General features: G+C 45.3%; 1 protein-coding gene across 1 annotated transcript; it reads left to right on the top strand.

Annotated features, from left to right (window-relative positions):
- Positions 1-1,066: 1,066 nt before the first annotated feature.
- LOC123151872 (sucrose:sucrose 1-fructosyltransferase-like) lies at positions 1,067-10,705 on the top strand. Its single transcript, XM_044571512.1, has 7 exons — positions 1,067-1,337; positions 1,562-2,406; positions 2,911-3,426; positions 4,307-4,428; positions 8,013-8,096; positions 8,810-9,366; positions 10,551-10,705. Exons 1-7 carry the CDS (start codon positions 1,067-1,069, stop codon positions 10,703-10,705), a joined length of 2,550 nt encoding a protein of 849 aa, XP_044427447.1.
- Positions 10,706-19,505: the final 8,800 nt, after the last annotated feature.

Below are 19,505 nucleotides of genomic sequence, written 5' to 3'. Positions count from 1 at the left end.
GTTCAATTTTTTTTATTGTGTGAGAGGGTGACACGAAACTAAACCGGTGGGGTGAGGGAGGGGACGAAAAAAACCAGTTGAAAGAAACCAGACGAAAGTGGTGGGACAAAAAAAAACCTGGACGCAATCCTACCAACTGCTCCATTAGGAGTAGAGATAATTTGCGCCAACATGAAAAGTTCTGATCCGTTCATTTTTTTCGTTGTGTGAGAGGGTGATGCGAAACTAAATGGGGTGAGGGAGGGGACGAAAAAACTAGTTGAAAAAAACCAGACGAAAGTAGTTGGACGAAAAAAAATCTGGACGCAATCCTACCAACTGCTCCATTAGGAGTGGAGATTTGGATATTCTCTCAGGGTGGATCTTGAAAAGATATGAATGATCTCCCTCCAAACCGTGGGTACAACTTTTATCGAACACGGGTTTCTGTGGGATTCTATAGGGATCTATGAGATTGAGTATGGCTAGCATTCTTGTGGAGTTATTACAGTATCAAATCTCTCCTCATGTACTATTTATGATTTGGATATAATCTGATTAGATCATTAAAGATAGAAAGATTTTCCTCCATACCGTATGTACATATGACTATTGTCGAATACTCCCTCCGTTCCCTAATATAAGACATCTTAACTATTACATTTGAATAAAGCTCTCAAATATTTCCCTGCAAAAAAAAACTATTACAGAATATTGACTACATACATACTAAAATGAGTGGACATACATACTAATATGTGTCTAGATATACACGAATCAAGAAAAAGTTAAAAGGCCTTATATTAGGGAATGGAGGGAGAACCTTTTTTGACATAGTTTTTAGGGAGCTTGGCTACCCAGATTTGATTTGGTTGATCTCTCGATGGGCTTGCGGCATTGAAGAGAACGCGTTATCAATATTCGGTCTGGTCAAATCTATGGGCATTATTGCCCGTGCCCAAATCCACTATAAATCCCTCCGCTTGGCTGAGCGGCCCAACACATTGTCGGTTTGAGCTGAAGCAAGAGTGGAACAAATTCTCTTTGTTCCAACTGTTGTTCGCCTGCCGTGATGGAGTCACACGCCATGCCTTACCGGACCAGCGGTGGGTTTAGGTGGCGCGCATGCGCCGCCGTCTTGGCCATCTCGGCCGTGGCCGCGCTCCTTGTCGCCCACACGCTCACCGTGGCCAGGGTGTCCAGTGACGGGCATGTCAGGGCCCGTGTCCTGGCAGAGACGGAGAGTAGCACGGGGGAAGGCGGCGGCGGCAACAAGGACCGGTTCCCGTGGAGCAACGCCATGCTGCAGTGGCAGCGCACAGGGTTCCATTTCCAGCCGGATAAGCACTACATGAATGGTCGGTGACCAGTATTTCGGTTTATTTTTCTCAAGGGTTGATGTATCTATGGAGAACGAAGCTGACATGGCTGCTTTCTTGTTTGTCTGCTCACGGCCGGCGGCGTATGTACTCCGGCGACATGCATGCAGACCCCAACGGTTAGTACGTTCATCGATCATTTGCTCGCTGTCTATCTGTCTATCAGCTGTGGAACTATTAGCTAATTCTAACACAACATGCAGCTCCGATGTACTACCGTGGATGGTACCACTTCTTCTACCAGTACAACCCGGGGGGTGAAACATGGGGCAACATCTCATGGGGCCACGCCGTGTCGCGGGACATGGTCAATTGGCGCAGCCTGCCCCTCGCCATGGTCCCCGAGCACTGGTACGAGAGCAACAGCGTCTTGACGGGCTCCGCCACCTTGCTCCCCAACAGCAAGGTCGTCGTGCTCTATACGGGCAACACAGACGACCTTGCCCAGGTTCAGTGCCTTGCTGAACCTGCGGACCCTAATGACCCCCTCCTCCGCACCTGGACGAAGTACCCGGGCAATCCCGTCCTCTTCCCACCCCCTGGGACCTATAAAAAAGACTTCCACGACCCTATGACTGCATGGTTCGATAAGTCTGATAACACGTGGCGCACCATGATTGGGTCCAAGGGCGACCATGGTCATGCCGGCATAGCCCTCATGTACAAGACGAAAGACTTCATCAACTTCGAGCTCATTCCGCACCCGGTCCACCGCGTTGAAGGCACTGGCATGTGGGAGTGCGTCGACTTATACCCCGTCGGTGACAGCAAGAATTCATCAGAGAAGGAGTTGTATGTCTTGAAGGCGAGCATGGACGATGAACGGCACGACTACTACGCGCTGGGGAGGTTCGATGCGGCGGCCAACAAGTGGACGCCCTTGGACCCGGAATTGGATGTGGGGATCGGCCTGAGGTACAACTGGGGAAAGTTATTTGCGTCCACATCCTTCTATGATCCTGTGAAGCGGCGGCGCGTGAGCTGGGGGTATGTCGGTGAGACCGACTCCAACCTTACCGACATCGCCAAGGGATGGGCAAACCTCCAGGTATCTTTATCGTACATTTATATGATTGTTTTATCTTGTGTTTACCATCTATCAGTAGTTCTATTAGTCCGTTATGCATTTTTTTCCGATAAAGATCGGTTAGTTATGCATGCTCAAATAGATATATCATGCATTACCTCTTGAAGATTGAGTATATCACTGCATGCATATATCAATCGATCAATCAGTACATGTTAATTGAATACCTTTCGCGTCTTCCAACAGGTTATCTTTTCGAGTCCGTGCTAACATGGCCAAATCAGGACATTTTCCTTCCTCCCTATCTGCTGCAGTATATGCCACGCCATTGTTACTTATAAACAATAATCATTTTGGTCGTTTTTTTCCCAAAATATTATTGGCGTCAATGTGCATTCATACTTGAGGACATACTTGCTCGAAGAACTAACTAATGACTGGTGCATGTTGAGCGTGTAGGCGATTCCAAGGACAGTGGTGCTGGATGAAAAGACCCAGACGAACCTACTCCAATGGCCGGTGGAGGAGATCGACACCCTCCGCTATAACACAACCAATTTCGGTAGCATCATCGTCAGGACCGGCTCTGTCATCCCCCTCCGCCTGCACCAAGCTGCTCAACTCGACATCGAGGCCTTCTTCCGGCTCAATGCTTCCGCTGTCGCTGCCCTGAACGAGGCCGACGTCAGCTACAACTGCAGTACCAGCGGCGGTGCTGCCAACCGTGGCGTGCTCGGACCCTTTGGCCTCCTAATCCATGCCACCAAGAGCCGCAGTGAACAAACGGCGGTGTACTTCTACGTGTCCAGGGGCCTCGATGGGGGCCTCCGGACCCACTTCTGCCACGACGAGTCGCGGTCATCTCGGGCCAAGGAGCCGGTGAAGTGGGTAGTCGGAAGCACCGTGCCGGTGCTCCATGGAGAGGCATTATCTGCTAGGGTGCTTGTGGATCATTCGATAGTGGAGAGCTTTGTGATGGGAGGGAGGTTGACTGCAACGTCGCGGGTGTACCCGACGGAGGCAATTAACGCGGCAGGTGGGGTATGTGTTTTCAACAATGCTACTGGCTCCACAGTTACCGTCGAGAAGCTCGTGGTGCACGAGATGGCCTCATCGCCATTAAAGCCATATGTTGAAGGACGAGACTAAATTCTGAACTTTTTACTTTTTGAGTTTAGTGTCAAATTTGTTCCAGTTCCATCAGATAGATCTAGTTAGCAGATTACGATAGAGTTTTCATTCTCTTGAGTTTAATGTCAAATATGTTATACACACATTCGTGGTAATGTAATGGATCATTTGTATTGATATTATAGTACTTTGTGACATTTCCCAACAAGTATGCGAAACAATAAATACAACACCCAAACACGCAATGTGGGCACACATACACTAGATTCCTTGTTGTGTCCAATATGTTTGTCAAATAATTTTTCTTTGGATATTTGGTATCATCGGAGTGCTATTTAATTGGAGTATTCATAACCTCTCGATTACCAACATTGTGGAGTAGTAGTTTTTTAACCTAAGTGCTAATTTTTATTATTAGGATAATCCCTGGGCTAACAAATTGCGATGTACTGTTTAAATGTATTCTTATTTTTTGTTTAGATGATCTCCCAGCTCAACATATTGTGGAGCACTATATATATAGACCTTTCGTGTCATCCCGCCGAAGCAAGATCCAAGCGCCACATTCTCTGTTTGAATTCTCCGCCGTCATGGAGTCATGTGCCACCCCAGCGGAACAGCGGACCAGAGGCGGCGTGCGTGTGCCGCCGTGCTCTCTGCCTTGGGCATGGTCGTGCTCCTCATCGCCCATGTTCTCGGAGGAGCCAGGGTGGACCCGACCGGCGATATAGGCAGGCTGCTGTCACACCGAGGCTCCTGGCAGCGACGGAGAAGACATCATTGGCGGCAGGGTGGCGGGCGCCCGCAAGCAAAGGACGGCGGCATCATTGATGGCGACGACTTCCTGTGGAGCAACACAATGCTGCAGTGGCAGCGGACAGGGTTCCATTTGGAGCCGGCCAAGAACTACATGTATGGACGGTGACCAATACCTCAATGTTCAATCGATTAATATTTGAGCCCCGCTTCAGTACATCCGCTCACAAAGCGTATAAAGAGCAATACAGACCTTTCATAAATTATATGGTAGTCTGTCATATATGTATTAATACATGCACGTAATAGTCTAGTTTTCGCTAAAGGTGGCAAGCAAACGGGCCGGCTCAATTCGAAAGAGCTGAATGAATGCCGGAATTTCCCGAAAAATATAAAAGCAGTTGAGACGGGAGTTGAACTCACAAGCTCGTCATGCATGCAACCGATGCTAACTAGACGACCTAGTGACTTAGGACAGCTTAAAGGCAGCGCTAATGTTTAAAGTAATAATTAAAGCGGCAGATCCCTTTTTTTTAATACTTTTCAATATTTTTTGCAAAACAATGTGAACAAAATTTCTTGAAAATGCGAACAATGTTTCTATGTTGTAAACAAATTTCGAATATTCTTTTCTTAAATGTGATTTTTAAAGTGAATTTAATATACAGACTGAACATTTTCTTAGTATATGGTGAATTTTATTCAAATACAAACTACTCCCTCTGTCCCATAATATAAAAATGTTTTTATCACTATACTAGTGTCAAAAACATTCTTATATTATGGGACGGAGGGAGTAATTTTTTAAATATATGCTAATATATTTTGAAATGCACGCTGAATTAAATTTCTATACAGGATGAAAACTTTTTATACAAAGTGAACATTTTCCCAATGTACGGTGAATAGTTTCTTCAATACGATGAAATATTTTTAACATGACTATCTTTGGAAAATGAACAAATTGGAACTTTGAACTTTCAATGGAATTTGGTGTTCTGTACTTATTTTGAAACATGAATACATTTGAAAAACATGAACAAATTTTGAATATATGAGGAAATAAAAAGGAAATTCATAATTTTTTTTGAAAATTTTGAATTTATGGAAAACAAAAAGGAACCAAAAAAGAAACATTTCAAAAATATTTTGAAAATTTTGAAATTATGGAAAACAAAAAGGAGACGGAAATAACAAGGAAAAAAGAAGGGAAAAGAAAAGGAACTAAAATTAAAAACATGAAGAAAACCGGAAAAAAGCTCATGGAACCTTCTAAAATGTTCCCAAAATCGATTGCTCGTTCAAAGTGTGCTGACTCGTATCATGTCGATCGCTCGCTTCACTTTGTATTTTCTGGAGTTTTCTCAGTCAAAAAAGGCCGATAAATGGTCGGATGTGTTGCAACTTGCATACAGTTTTGAAAAAATTTCAAACCTCGCATGGATACCTAACATGGGCATGCCCACCTAGCTGCAAAATTTGTGGTCAATCCTGAGATTTCCAAAAAAAATTATGTTCAACGGCGAGTGTTCGAGTGGGCGGGAAGGGTCTGTTGGGAGCACCTCAATTCTCGACATCTCTTAAATGACCCCAATTCTTTTTCCTGTCCTTGTAATACCAATTAAAGGTACCATAGAAAATTCATTGGGTTTTCAACAAGTTTTGTATTTTCTAAAGTTTTCTTCATAGAAAAAGGCCGATAAAATGGTTGGACATGCTGCAACTTGCATATGGTTTCGAAAGTTGTTCGAACCAGGCATGGATTCCTATCATGGGATGCCCACCTGCTCGCAGAAGTTGGGTTCATTTGAAGGATGTCCAAAAATGGACCATGTGTAACGGATGGTTTCCAGCTAGGGCGAGAGTAGCGCCCGTTTGAAAGTAAGTTGAAATACATCAAATGGCCTCAATTTTTTTCCACCAGCTTTCATGACCAATTCAAGGCATCATGCCAAGTTATTCGGATTTTTGACAAGTTTTGCGTTTTCTGAAGTTTTCTCTGTGAAGAAGGACCGATAAATGGCCGGATGTGTCGTAACGTGCAAACGGTGTCAAAAGTCGTTCAAACCTGGCATGGGTGCCTCATATGTCTGTGCCAGGCTGCTGCAAGAAGCTGGAGTTATTTAGCATAGTCCAAAAAACCACCAGTTAGAAGGAGTGTGCTAGACTAGGCCAGACAGGTGCATCCGCGAGCATATAGTTTTTCCTAATTTAAATGCTTCGGTTATTTAAATTTCAGCCATTATTAATCAACATGAATGTTTTCTTATATCCTAACCATTTCTTGAAATTTTTCAACAATTTTGGAATTTTAAATTGTATGAAAATTTTATAAACTTGAACTCTTTTTTAAAATTTGTAAACAAATTCCCAACAATTGAGGTTGAACACAAATTACGAACCACATCATTTTAAAAAATATCAACTTTTAAAAAATGCAAATTTCTTAAATTTGTGAAAATAATAATTTTAAAACTAGAGTGTTCTTAAAGGTCTTCAGAAGAGGAAAAAAGTGTAAAATGAGTAGGTCTAGGGAGGGGTAGTGCCACAGTGCTAGCCTTTTTTAGCGGTACAATGCTCGCTAAATTAGCAAGTAAGCACGCAAGCTGAACTTTCAAAAATAAACAAGCACACAAACTGCTTCATTGATTCCAGTCGTACCCAATGTCTTGCTGTAGACGTAGCCTCCAGGTGCCCAGGTCGTTCCCTGTGCGCCAGGCGACCCAAGCCTAGGCGCCAAGCGTGTCCCGCGTGCGCCAGCCTCTAGTGCAATGTGTAGTTTAGTACCACATCATTACGCGAGTTGCAGGTTGGTTGATGGAGGGCAACAAAAGGATGGGTGATGAATGGTTCAAATCATATATGCGGTTATTTTCCACACAATGAAGCTATTTTCGGTTATTTTGGTTTAATGAAAGAAGGTCATCGATTTTGAAGAAAATCACAAAATTAGAAAAAGATTCCTTGATTAAAAAATCATCAATTTTGGAAAAACTAATTCTTTGATTTGAGAAAAAGTTTATGAATTTGAGAAAAAGTTCACATCTTCTGAAAAAAGACGTGTATGTGAATTAAAAAAACTTGACAAATTTGAAGAGAAGTTCCTGGTTTGAATTTTTTTCACAAATTTGTTCCCATTTTTCAAAGTTAGCTCATATTTCCAAAAAATGTTCACTTTTCAAAATTTGTTTGAAAATTGATGAAACAAACATGCTTAGTTGGGATAGATATCCAATAGTGTGGGTGCGTTCAAGTTGAGAATTAAACTTGTGTGCGTGTATGCTTTGGCACGATGTGTATTAAGCAAAGACTCGAGCAGATACCTAGCGTGCGGACGCAAGGGGCAATGCATGTACGCTTAGTTTGGTGTTAGATAGATATCCATTTGACCATTGTTTGTGAGTTACAGCACATGCTATATTAGGCTAAATCGAGTTCGTCCGAGTCTGTACAGGATAGCCGAAGTATAAAGTGATTCCTTAGTCGTTTTCCATCCAATCTCTAGGAGTTAAGTAGAGTCCTAAACCAGATTGACTTGTGGTCTGGATCATGTCGTGTTGGGCAAGTTAGAAGGCCGTGTTGGACGTGAGATCGGTTCATTGAGCCATATATATAAAGTAAAGGAAACGAGATTGAAAAGCTGCGAATTTGGGCAGCACCAAAACCATCGTCTCTATCCTTATTTTCCTAAGCTAGCTACTTCATGTTTTGATCTGGGAACTAACAATTGGTAATCAGAGCTTCAGCGTGGAAGCAGCCAGCGTGTACGTATCTTCTCGGCGGAAGGAACTCATCGACGAGGATCGTGCAGTCCGGGGCGGAAGGTACTCATCCAGGACGGGAGGAACTCATCCAGCACGGAAAGAACACGCCCAGGACAGGAGGAACTCGTCCAGAAGCAGCCTGCATCAGCGATGGGGGACAAGATGAAGAGCCCAGCAGCAGCGTCTGGCGCCGCTAAATTACTTGCAGTGCCCGGGTCGCAGTACCCACGATTCGATCGTGAGAATTTCAAGGTCTGGCGGGTCTTGATGGAGTGCGCCCTCCGAGCCAATGAGCTATGGGACGCCGTCGATCCCGGCGGTGATGCTTTCAAGAAAGATGGAGTAGAACATCGCAAGGATAGACAGGCAGCATCGGCAATTTACTCTGTGATGCCAATGGATGTCTTGCAGCATCTGATCTCAAAGGAAAGAGCCAAAGAAGCATGGGACGCCCTGAAGGTTCTGTACGAGGGGCATGCTCGTGTGAAGCAGGCCAACCTGCAAACTATGTTAAGGAATTACGAGACACTGGTGATGGCTGATGATGAAACCGTAGATGCGTTCGCGTCACGGGTGGTCACACTTGTCAACGGAATTCGTGCGCTTGGTGAAAATCTGACTGAAACATCTGTTGTCTAGAGATTCTTGCGCGCTGCGCCTCCTCGGTATATGCAGATCATGACTGCAATTGAGCAGTGCATCGATTTGGCGACGCTTAGTATCGATGACCTAGTCGGGCGCTACAAGGCGCACGACAAACATATGCGTTACAGCCAAGGAGATGCGAAGCATGATGAGCAAGTAATGCTCACCCTGGCACAGTGGCAAGCACTAAGCTTAAGGGAAAAGAAGGGAGGCAGCGAGGCATCCGGCAGCGGCTCGAAGCAGGACTGGGCACCACGAGATCAGAACAAGAAGGGCACCTGTGCCGACGGTGCTCCAAAGAAAAGGAAATTCGACAAGCGCAAGATAAAGTGCCACAATTGTGGCCTGATGGGGCACTTCAAGTCGGAGTGCCGGAAACCCGTAAAGGAGCGGGCATATGTTGCCAAGAAAGGCGACAAGGATGACAATCCGGCGAACCTCCTGTTATGTGAGATATGCGAGTACACGGAGGATGACACGCAGCCAGAGGAAGTCGAGACCGTCACACTTGTGGAGAAAAAAGTATATCTCCATGAGGAAGAAGAGAAGAGGGCCGGCAATGTTTGGTACTTGGACACAGGCACTAGCAACCATATGACAGGGAACAGTGCACAGTTCTCTAAGTTGAGTGCAACAGTCAACGGAACAGTCAGGTTTGGCGATGGCACGACGGTCCCAATCAAAGGTAAAGGGACTGTCATCTTCTAGTCAAAGAGTGGTGAGCACAAGGTGCTTACAGATGTGTATTGCATCCCCCGTCTAAAGACAAACATTATAAGTCTAGGACAGCTTGAGGAGCGTGGGTGTAAAATTGTGCTCGAGGATGGATACCTATGGGGGTATGATCGCGAGAGAAAATTGATGATGCGTGTGATCCGGTGTGTCTGTTGGCAAACTTTGATGAAGAAGCTTGGAGGTGGCACTCACGCTATGGGCATCTTAATTTTCATGCCCTACGGCAGCTCGGCCAGAAGAATATGGTACGAGGGCTGCCATGTATAGATCATGTTGATCAGCTGTGCAATGGCTGCCTTGTTGGCAAGCAGCGGCGAGCCGCTTTCCCGAGGGAGGCAAAGTTTAGAGCTTCGAAGGTACTGGAGCTTATTCATGGTGACTTGTGTGGACCAATCACACCAGCAACTCCTGCAGGGAAGAAGTATTTCTTGCTGATTGTTGATGATTTCAGTCGGTACATGTGGCTAGTACTACTGAAGACCAAAGATGAGGCTTTGGAAGCTTTCAGGAAAATCAAGACTGCCGCTGAAGTGTAGTCAGAAGAGAAGCTGAAAGCGTTACGTACAGATCATGGTGGGGAATTTAACTCTAATGAGTTCAAGGCATACTGTGAGAAACATGACATCAAGCGGTACTTGACAGCACCCTATACTCCGCAGCAAAACGGCGTTGTGGAGCGCAGAAATCATACCATAGTTGCAATGGCAAGAAGTATGCTAAAAAGCAAGAAATTGCCAGGAAAATTCTGGGGAGAAGCCGTGACTACCGCAGTGTATTTACTCAATAGAGCTCCGACGAAGAGTGTTGTCGGAAGAACGCCGTATGAAGCATGGTGCGGCAGAAAACCCAGAGTCGATCACCTCCGCATGTTCAGATGCATAGCACATGTGAAGACCGTGGGAGGGCATGTTGGCAAGTTGGCGGACAGGAGCTCCCCAACTATCCTACTCGGTTATGAGGCCGGGTCCAAAGCATATCGAGTCTACAATCCCGTGACGAAGAAAGTGCAAGTGTCACGTGACATAGTATTTGATGAAGAAAAGGCATGGAATTGGGACGACGCAGTAGTAGCAGATCGCCCCACGCAAGGTGATGATATTTTCGTTGTGACATATAATCACATCAACCATGCAGGCCATGACCATGACGACGACGGGCACGGAGATGGCCATGATGTCGACGATGACGACAACCTAGATGCCGGCTACTCCATCAGCACAAACAAAAGTGCCAAGTTATGGGTCGCCGAGCTGCTCCTCACCATGGGTGGACGATCCATGGTGGACTGAAGACGGCGACACATGATCAACTACTGGTGGTGCAACACCTAGTGCCACGGTCGACACGCAGCAGCCAAAAATGTCCACAACAGTAGATGAAGACTCTCCAAGTTCAGTGGGACAAAGCACGGTGGCTGGGTCCCCTGAGTGGACTCCGGGAAGAGCAACAACGCCGGTGAAACTCCGGTGAGTCCTAGATCTCTACCCTAAGGAGGCTCTTCGGAAGATCAATCCAGTGAGGATGAAAAAGGTCAGAAGGGAGTGTCTACTCATCACAGAAGAACCAGCCACGTTCGAGGAGGCGAACGAAGAAGAATCATGGCGTAAAGCTATGGATGACGAGCTTGGTTCAATCCAGGATAATGACACATGGAGTCTTGTTAATCTCCCTGATGGGCACAAAGCAATAGGTCTCAAGTGGGTCTGCAAAGTTAAAAAGGACTCAGAGGGTGCCGTGGTGAAGCATAAGGCTCGTTTGGCAGCCAAAGGATATGTCCAGCAGCAGGGTGTAGATTTTGAAGAAGTATTTGCTCCAGTTGCACGAATGGAATCAGTACGGTTGTTGATTGCTCTAGCAGCCCAAGAAGCTTGGTTTTTACACCATATGGATGTGAAGTCTGCGTTTCTGAATGGAGAACTAGAGGAAGAAGTGTACGTGAAGCAGCCCACTGGTTTTATCAAGAAGGGAGAAGAGCATAAAGTATTCAAATTGCATAAAGCTTTGTATGGCTTGCGGCAGGCACCTAGGGCATGGAATACCAAACTTGATAGCACCTTGATTTCACTCGGTTTTGTGAAGTGTCCGCTTGAGCACGCTATGTACAAGAGAGGCACCAGTTCAGACTGTCTCCTTATTGGCGTGTATGTAGATGATCTCTTGATCATAGGAGCTGATGAAAGGGAAATTGGAAGGTTCAAGAAGCAAATGAAGGAATTATTTAAAATGAGTTATCTGGGCTTGTTAAGCTATTACATCGAGATCGAGGTGCGTCAAAGTAAAGACGGGATCACGTTGTGCCAGGAGGCATATGCCTTGAAGATCTTGCAGAATTGTGGCATGCAGGATTGTAATCCTTCGCAAACGCCTATGGAGGCGAGGCTGAAGTTGAGCAAGAGGAGCAAGGCGCCGACTGTTGATTCAACCGAGTACCGAAGTTTTGTCGGAAGTTTACGATATCTTGTGAACACTAGGCCAGATTTGGCATACTCGGTTGGCATAGTAAGCAGGTACATGGAGAACCCTACCAATGAGCATTTGACTGTTGTGAAACAGATTTTGAGATATGTGAAAGGGACTCTGAAGTATGGCTGCAAGTACACAAGGAAGAAGGAAGACAAATCACTTCTAGTGGGCTATAGCGATAGTGACTTGGCAGGGGATGTAGATGACCGAAAGAGTACATCGGGCGTTGCATACTTTCTGGGAGAAAATCTGATCACTTGTGTAGGATCGAAAGTATGTCTAGAGGGGGGGGGGGGTGATTAGACTACTTGACCAAATAAAAGCTTAACCTTTTCCCAATTTTAGTTCTTGGCAAATTTTAGCTATTTTCGGACAAGTCAAGCAATCATCACACAATTCAAGCAAGCATGCAAAGAGTTTATGGGCAGCGGAAAATAAAGCATGCAACTTGCAAGAATATAAAGGGAAGGGTTTGGAGAATTCAAACGCTATTGGAGACACGGATGTTTTTCCCGTGGTTCGGATAGGTGGTGCTATCCTACATCCACGTTGATGGAGACTTCAACCCACGAAGGGTAACGGTTGCGCGAGTCCACACAGGGCTCCACCCAAGGGCAACGGTTGCGCGAGTCCACGAAGGGCTCCACCCACGAAGGTTCCAGGAAGAAGCAACCACCCACAAAGGGTCCACGAAGAAGCAACCTTGTCTATCCCACCATGGCCATCGCCCACGAAGGACTTGCCTCACTAGCGGTAGATCTTCACGAAGTAGGCGATCTCCTTGCCCTTACAAACTCCTTGGTTCAACTCCACAATCTTGTCGGAGGCTCCCAAGTGACACCTAGCCAATCTAGGAGACACCACTCTCCAAGAAGTAACAAATGGTGTGTAGGTAATGAACTCCTTGCTCTTGTGCTTCAAATGATAGTCTCCCCAACACTCAACTCTCTCTCATAGGATTTGGATTTGGTGGAAAGAAGATTTTGAGTGGAAAGCAACTTGGGAAGGCTAGAGATCAAGATTCATATGGTAGGAATGGAATGTCTTGGTCTCAACACATGAGTAGGTGGTTCTCTCTCAGAACATATGAGTTGGACTGATGTGTGTGTTCTGATGGCTCTCTCACTGAATGAGAAAGAGGTGGAGGGGTATATACAGCCTCCACACAAAATCCAACCGTTACACAGTTTTCAAATCTCGGTGGGACCGAATTAATAAACTTGGTCGGACCGAAATAGTAAACCTAGTGACCGTTAGGAATTTCGGTGGGACTAACATGCAACTCGGTAGGACCGATTCGGTTAGGGTTTGGGCATAACGTAATCTCGGTGAGACCGACTACACAAACTCGGTGAGACCGAATTTGGTAATTTACTAACCAGAGAGTTGGTCTGGCAAACTCGGTGGGACCGATTTGCTCTTTCAGTGAGACCGAGTGGAACTCGGTGAGACCGAAAAGTTACAAAGGGGAAACACTGAGTTTACATTGCAATCTCGGTGGGACCGATTCGCTCTTTCGGTGGGACCGAAAAGTTACGAAAGGGAAATAGAGAGTTTGCAACCCCATCTCGGTGAGACCGAGATCCTTATCGGTAGAACCGAATTGCTAGGGTTTGGCAGTGGCTAATGACAAGTGAAACTCGGTGGCGCCGGATAGGAAGAATCGGTAGGACCGAGTTTGGCTTAGAGTTTAGGTCATATGTGGATATGGGAAAGTAGTTGAGGGTTTTTGGAGCATATCACTAAGCACATGAAGCAAGAGGCTCATTAAGCAACACCTCATCCCTCCTTAATAGTATTGGCTTTTCCTATGGATTCAATGTGATCTTGGATCACTAAAATATAAAATGAAGAGTCTTGAGCTTTTGAGCTTGAGCCAATCCATTGTCCTTAGCATTTTGAGGGTTCCACTTTCACATCCATGCCATGCCAATCATTGAGCTTTCCTGAAATAATTATCTTGGAATAGTATTAGCTCAATGAGCTATATGTTGTTATGAATTACCAAAACCACCTAGGGATAATTGCACTTTCAATCTCCCCCTTTTTGGTAATTGATGACAACATATAGATCAAAGCTTCGACAAAAGATAATAAGCATGAAATATATCGTCGCTTTGAGAAGTATGTGATAAGTAAGAGCTCCCCCTAAATTTGTGCATATTTAAAATTTGCTTTGGACTGCAAATGCACAAAGAGTTAGAGTCATGGGTTACTCTTCCATGTCACATACATCTTGGTGGAGCGCTGAAAATGATAAGATTGAAATGCATGCACTCATCACCAAGAATAGTGAATGATCACAAACGATAGATAGAATGATAATATTTAAGCAAGCATTAAGCAAACATTAAGTGTAGCTTATGATCAAACACATGATCATCGATGTCTCACAAGCATAAGGACGTAGTATCTCACACACAAGCAAACAAGGTTCGAAAAACCACCAAATAAAGCAAGAGAGAAAAGCAACACACTCTCTCTCGAAGCCTATGATCTATACATCTTCTCCCCCTTTGGCAACAAGTTACCAAAAAGTTCCTAGAAAATGCATAGCACTAGATCGACGCTCAGGCTTGATCTTCAGGTGGTGGTGGAGTCCGGATCACTCCAAGGACGAAGCCTTCGGTAGACGTGGTCGGAGTCGAGGCTGAAGTGGATGCTGGAGCTGGTGGAACGGAGGCTGTGGCTGGTGCAGACGTTGTAGCTCTGGTGTCAGCAACTGGCAGTGCAGACGACCTCGGACCTCGTGGCACCCTCGCAAAAGCATGAGTCGTGGTCCTGCCTCTCCTCTCATTCATGTCGTCCTGGAGCTGTTCCACGGCAGTCTGTATCTCTGTCACCTTGATGTCCAAGTCATAGAATCTTTATTCCATGATCCTCTCTAAGCTCGCCTGGTTCTGAGTCAGGGTGGCTATACTCTGCTCAATCCGCAGGGTGGACGCAATCAAGTAACTGAGCTGCTCTTGTTTGGTTTTCGGGAACTAATCAGATGCCTCCGCTTGAGTAGGCATCCTGGCAGCTTTCTCCTTCTTCGCCTTCTCCTTCTAAGCTTGTGCATGGGCAGATGATGGTTCATTCTCTGTCATCACAACTTCATTGTTCTCGAAATGTGGACGGATGGGCAGGTGTTCCTTATCCAACAAATATACGTCCATGCCCATCTTGGAGTTGATGAGCTCCTGAATCTGAGGGGCATATCCACAGCTCCTCTTCTGATCTGCTGCAGTCCTTTTGATCGTTTCCACTATGAGGCTCATAACTTTGAATTTTTGAGGCACGTCAAAAACATGAAGCAAATTGATCGCGTGACCTCTGATCATCTTGTGATCTCCAGACTTGGGCAGAAGGGTGTGCCTAAGGATCCAGTTGATCGTAGGCAATCCTGAGAGCAGATAATGCACTGAGCCAAACTTGAACGTGTCAAGTGCTTCATTCGGAATCTCCTTGTACATGTTGGACATGGAGTTGTGGTCCATCTTTTTCTTGGCATAAATGTCCAAGTCATCTGCTTGCTCCTCTGGGGCATTGATCAGCTTCGCCCATTCCTCAACAGTAGAGTGGTACCTCATACCCTCAGACATCCATGTAATCCTCCCATCTGGATAAAAGTGAGTTGTGGAGTAGAACTGCATGATGAGTTCCTCGTTCCACTTTGTGAGCTTCTTCCCAACAAAGTCCTCTACTCCACACGCCTTGAAGCTGTCCTGAACTCCTGGGTAGTACTCTTCATTATCCTTGATATAGGTCCAGTCGACCCATCTCATGTCACATACGATTGGCTTCTTGTCAAGTAGCACTGTCTCATAGAAATCTTGCTGCTCCTTGGTATGAAATCTGTAGTCCACTGCAGTCCTTCTCCTAGAAGCATATGGATCTGCTTCTCTCCACTTCCTGAGCCCTGAGTCTCTCCTGAGCTTCATATCCTCAGCCACAGGATGAGCATCGTTGTGGTCTGGGATCTTGGGCTTGAGCTTCCGAAGGACACTCTCTTCCTCTTCCTCTGCAACAGTCTCAGGCACTGGGGCCTTGTTCTTCTCAGTGGCTGGGATGCTTCTTGTGTTTCTCTTTGGTGCACTCTTAGGCTTAGATGCAGCCTTAGGTTCTTCCTTGGGCTTGGATGCAGCTCCCCCTGACCTTATGGCATCTCCCATAAGTTTGGCTGCCTTGGGCGCTGGTGCAGCTGCCTCTTCTTCCTCCTCCTCTTCTACCATGATGGAGGCTTTCCCAAGCACTCTGGCTACAGTCTTCTTCACTCTTTCTTTCCTCTTCTTGCCCTCAGCTGCAACGGGCTCAATGGGAGCAGGCTTCTCAGTTGAGGCTCTAGCCTTTGACATGGGTTGCCTGCCTGCTGGCCTCTTGATTTTCAGGCCTGGCTTTGAGCCTTGAGCTGGCTCAACTCTCTTGGAGGTGGCCTCTTCCTCTGCCACATAGTCCTCATCTTCAGAATCTGAGGTTTTCTTCTTCCTTTGTCTCGTGGCAGCTTTAGGCAGGTTGCTGGGTGTGCTCCTACTGCCATCATCTGAGGAACTTGAGGGGCTAGTGCCCTCACTCAACTGCACTTGCTGCTCTGACAAGTTTTGGCTGTCACTCTGGTCTGACATGTTGCAAACTGACTGCTGACCCTGTGAATAGATTATAGAGGAGATAGAGTGAATGAGCATCACAAAATGCAAAGATTTTTGCAAAAAGAATGATCCAAAAACTTAGTTTTAGTTTCCCACTGAAATCATCTCGGATCTACCGATTTTCAAACTCGGTGATACCGAAGCAGTTTTGGAACCTAAACTAGTGAACTCGGTCAGACCGAGTCATAGTTCGGTGGCACCGAGACTGCTAGGGTTTCACTGAGTTCAAAAATCGGTCACACCGATAGTAATTCTCGGTCAGACCGAGTTTTACTTGTGCAATGGCATAAGACAAATCGGTGGGACCGAGTTTTTCAACTCGGTGGGTCCGAGATGGTTTCGGCGGAAACCTAAACCTAGAATTTTCGAATCAAACCTAATCTATGAGCGTTTTGACTGGATAGAAGTTTATCAAACGTGGCCAGAAACAATGTGATCACAATGTGCTAGGAATCAGATTGAGGAATAGCACAAAGATCAAGTCCCTACCCTAGTTCGACGGGGACTTGCTACGGCGGCAACGGTGGGGCAGAAATCCTGTTGACGGCGACGGAGACCAGCGACTGGAGGCTGCTGGCGGCGAGAAGACGATCCGGAGACCTTGGGGGCAGAGCAGGCTATCGCGCGGGCGAAGGGGTTCGGAGAAATTTCCAAATTTTTCCCGTGACTATATATAGCCCGACCCTGTCGGTGTGACCGAGTTGAACAACTCGGTGGCACCGAGATTCATAACTGCGTGCAGTTACTGAAACTCGGTGAGACCGAAAGGTTCAAATCGGTTGCACCGAGATTGAAAACTTAGATCAACTTAATGATCTCGGTAGGACCGAAAGTGGAGTATCGGTCAGACCGAGAATCATAAAGAGGTTTTGGAAGTTCAAGTATATGACAAATCGGGGACTCCGAGCGCTCCTCACACAGAGTGGTTCGAATCTGACTTGATCAAATTTTGTGATGCAGCATGAATAGAGTTTGAGACGAGAAAAGCATAGATAGCTAGAGGAGGTTCTTAGGCATTCTTGTCCATCCACTTGGCAAAAGAAGATAAAGCCGAACAATCAAACCAACAAGTGGATGTCCTCGAATGAGTAAAATATGCAATCAGCATGCTCACACAATAAGATAGCAAATGAAATATGTGGCAAAGCATGCACAACCAATTCTAGCATCTATCAAGCAATTTGCGATGACTAGGTCATCTATATATGAGTATATTGACTTAGGAGTCAAGTGAGAACACTTGATCGTAGGTCATACTCATCGTTTAAGCTCAAGTGGGGTTACCACTTTTACATAAAGCATTGTTTTGTTCACATCTTTAGAGTTTCTTTAGCTCAGTCTTAGAGTAAAGCTCCCCCTAGATGTGATATCCCCCCTAAGAGGGATGAACTAACCTTGGGTTTTGTCGACGATGACTTCATGTAGACATTGAATATGTGGATGCTCAATGTTGATGTAGATCTCTTGGAGCTATCCATTTGAGTGAATTGCACTTTCAATACCTACATGGGTTAGTCCCACAAGGAACAAACAAGGATATCCATAGACATAGAGTGATGCACACAAAAGATGATGTCCATGAAAACTTTTAGGTTACCTTGTCCCTTGTCTTACCAACAAGAGGGTTTGTGACTCCTTGAACTAGTGCAAGATGTGGAAGTTGATTGCATTTGTTCTTGCCAAAATGATAAGAGTGAAGTATGTTGGCGGAGTCACCCTCAAGAACTCTCTAGTTCTTCTTCTTTTGGATCCACATCATCTTGATGGGAATCCTTGGAGTTGTAGTCGTACTTGATGAAGTGGAACTTGAAGTAGTCTTGGGAATCCACTTGACTAAGGTCTTAGGAGCTTCTTCAAATGCATCAATTTCCTCTTGAAGCTTGTCCTTGCCTTTTTGCTCGTAGTCTTGTGGTGGAAGGTCATCTTGAGCTTGTGTCCCCTTGAAAAACTTCTCTTGTTGAGGGACAAACTTTGTCTTAGGGTATTGATCTTCTTCCCATTCAACTCCATTGGCATCGAACTTTCGTTCAAAACCAATACCTTGATTCTTCCAGTGCATTCCTTGCTTGCGCACAATTTCCTCGAATTGCTTACTCCCGGCAAGGCTTTTGTACACTCCTTTCTCTATAATTCCCTTCAATAAGCTATTTTATTGCTCAAGTGTAACTTGGCTAAGAGAATCATTAGTGGAATCAAGAGAACTACTAGAAGCAACAATATTGGATTTAGCATGATCATTGTTACTACTAGCGGAAGAATCGTTCTTGTTAGATTTGACTTGAGGCATGTAAGTGGATAAGAGTAAACGCTTGGCAATGTAAGAAGAACTTTTCTTGCGGAGATCATCATTGATTGCCTTTAAGAACTCATGCTCTTGCTCAAGATTGAGCTTTTCAAAGCATAGCTTCTCATGAGCTCTTAAAAGTTCTCGATGATCTTCGAAGATAGTGTCATGAGCTAACTTAAGAGTTTTTAGTTCTTTAGTTAGAGCCTCAATCTTCTCCTTATCATTGTCATTCGTTTTATCTTGATTAGCATGATTAATTGGTCTTTCATCATAGTATTCATCACTAGAGTTGTCACCAAGCAAATCATCACCTAACAAGTCATCTTCATCACTATTGAAATCAACATACTCGGGGTGTGTTACCTTAGGACCTTTGGCCATGAAGCATCTTCCAATTCCTTCATTTGGTGAGTCAAATATGTCATAGGAGTTGGTTGACACAAGTGCTAGACCGGCAACACCTTCATCTTGAGTATCTTCGGAGTCGGAGTGATAACTTCTCTCGGAGTGGCTGTCGGAGTCGGAGCCGGATACCCATTCACCAACATGAGCTTGATGTCTTCGTCTTGTGTAGCTCCTTGATGATTTTTCCTTCCTTTCCGAATCCTTGTTTCTCCGTGAGTATCTTCGTTCATAACGATCATCTCTACTCCTTCTCTCTCTTGGTGGTGATCCTTTGCTTCTTCTTTTTGAAGAATATTCTCTTCTCTT

The sequence above is a fragment of the Triticum aestivum genome, chromosome 7A (assembly GCF_018294505.1).
Source record: "Triticum aestivum cultivar Chinese Spring chromosome 7A, IWGSC CS RefSeq v2.1, whole genome shotgun sequence".
Lineage (NCBI taxonomy): Eukaryota > Viridiplantae > Streptophyta > Magnoliopsida > Poales > Poaceae > Triticum > Triticum aestivum.
The sequence above is the reverse complement of the archived record's forward strand: the minus strand, read 5'-3'. Positions and strand labels throughout refer to the sequence as shown.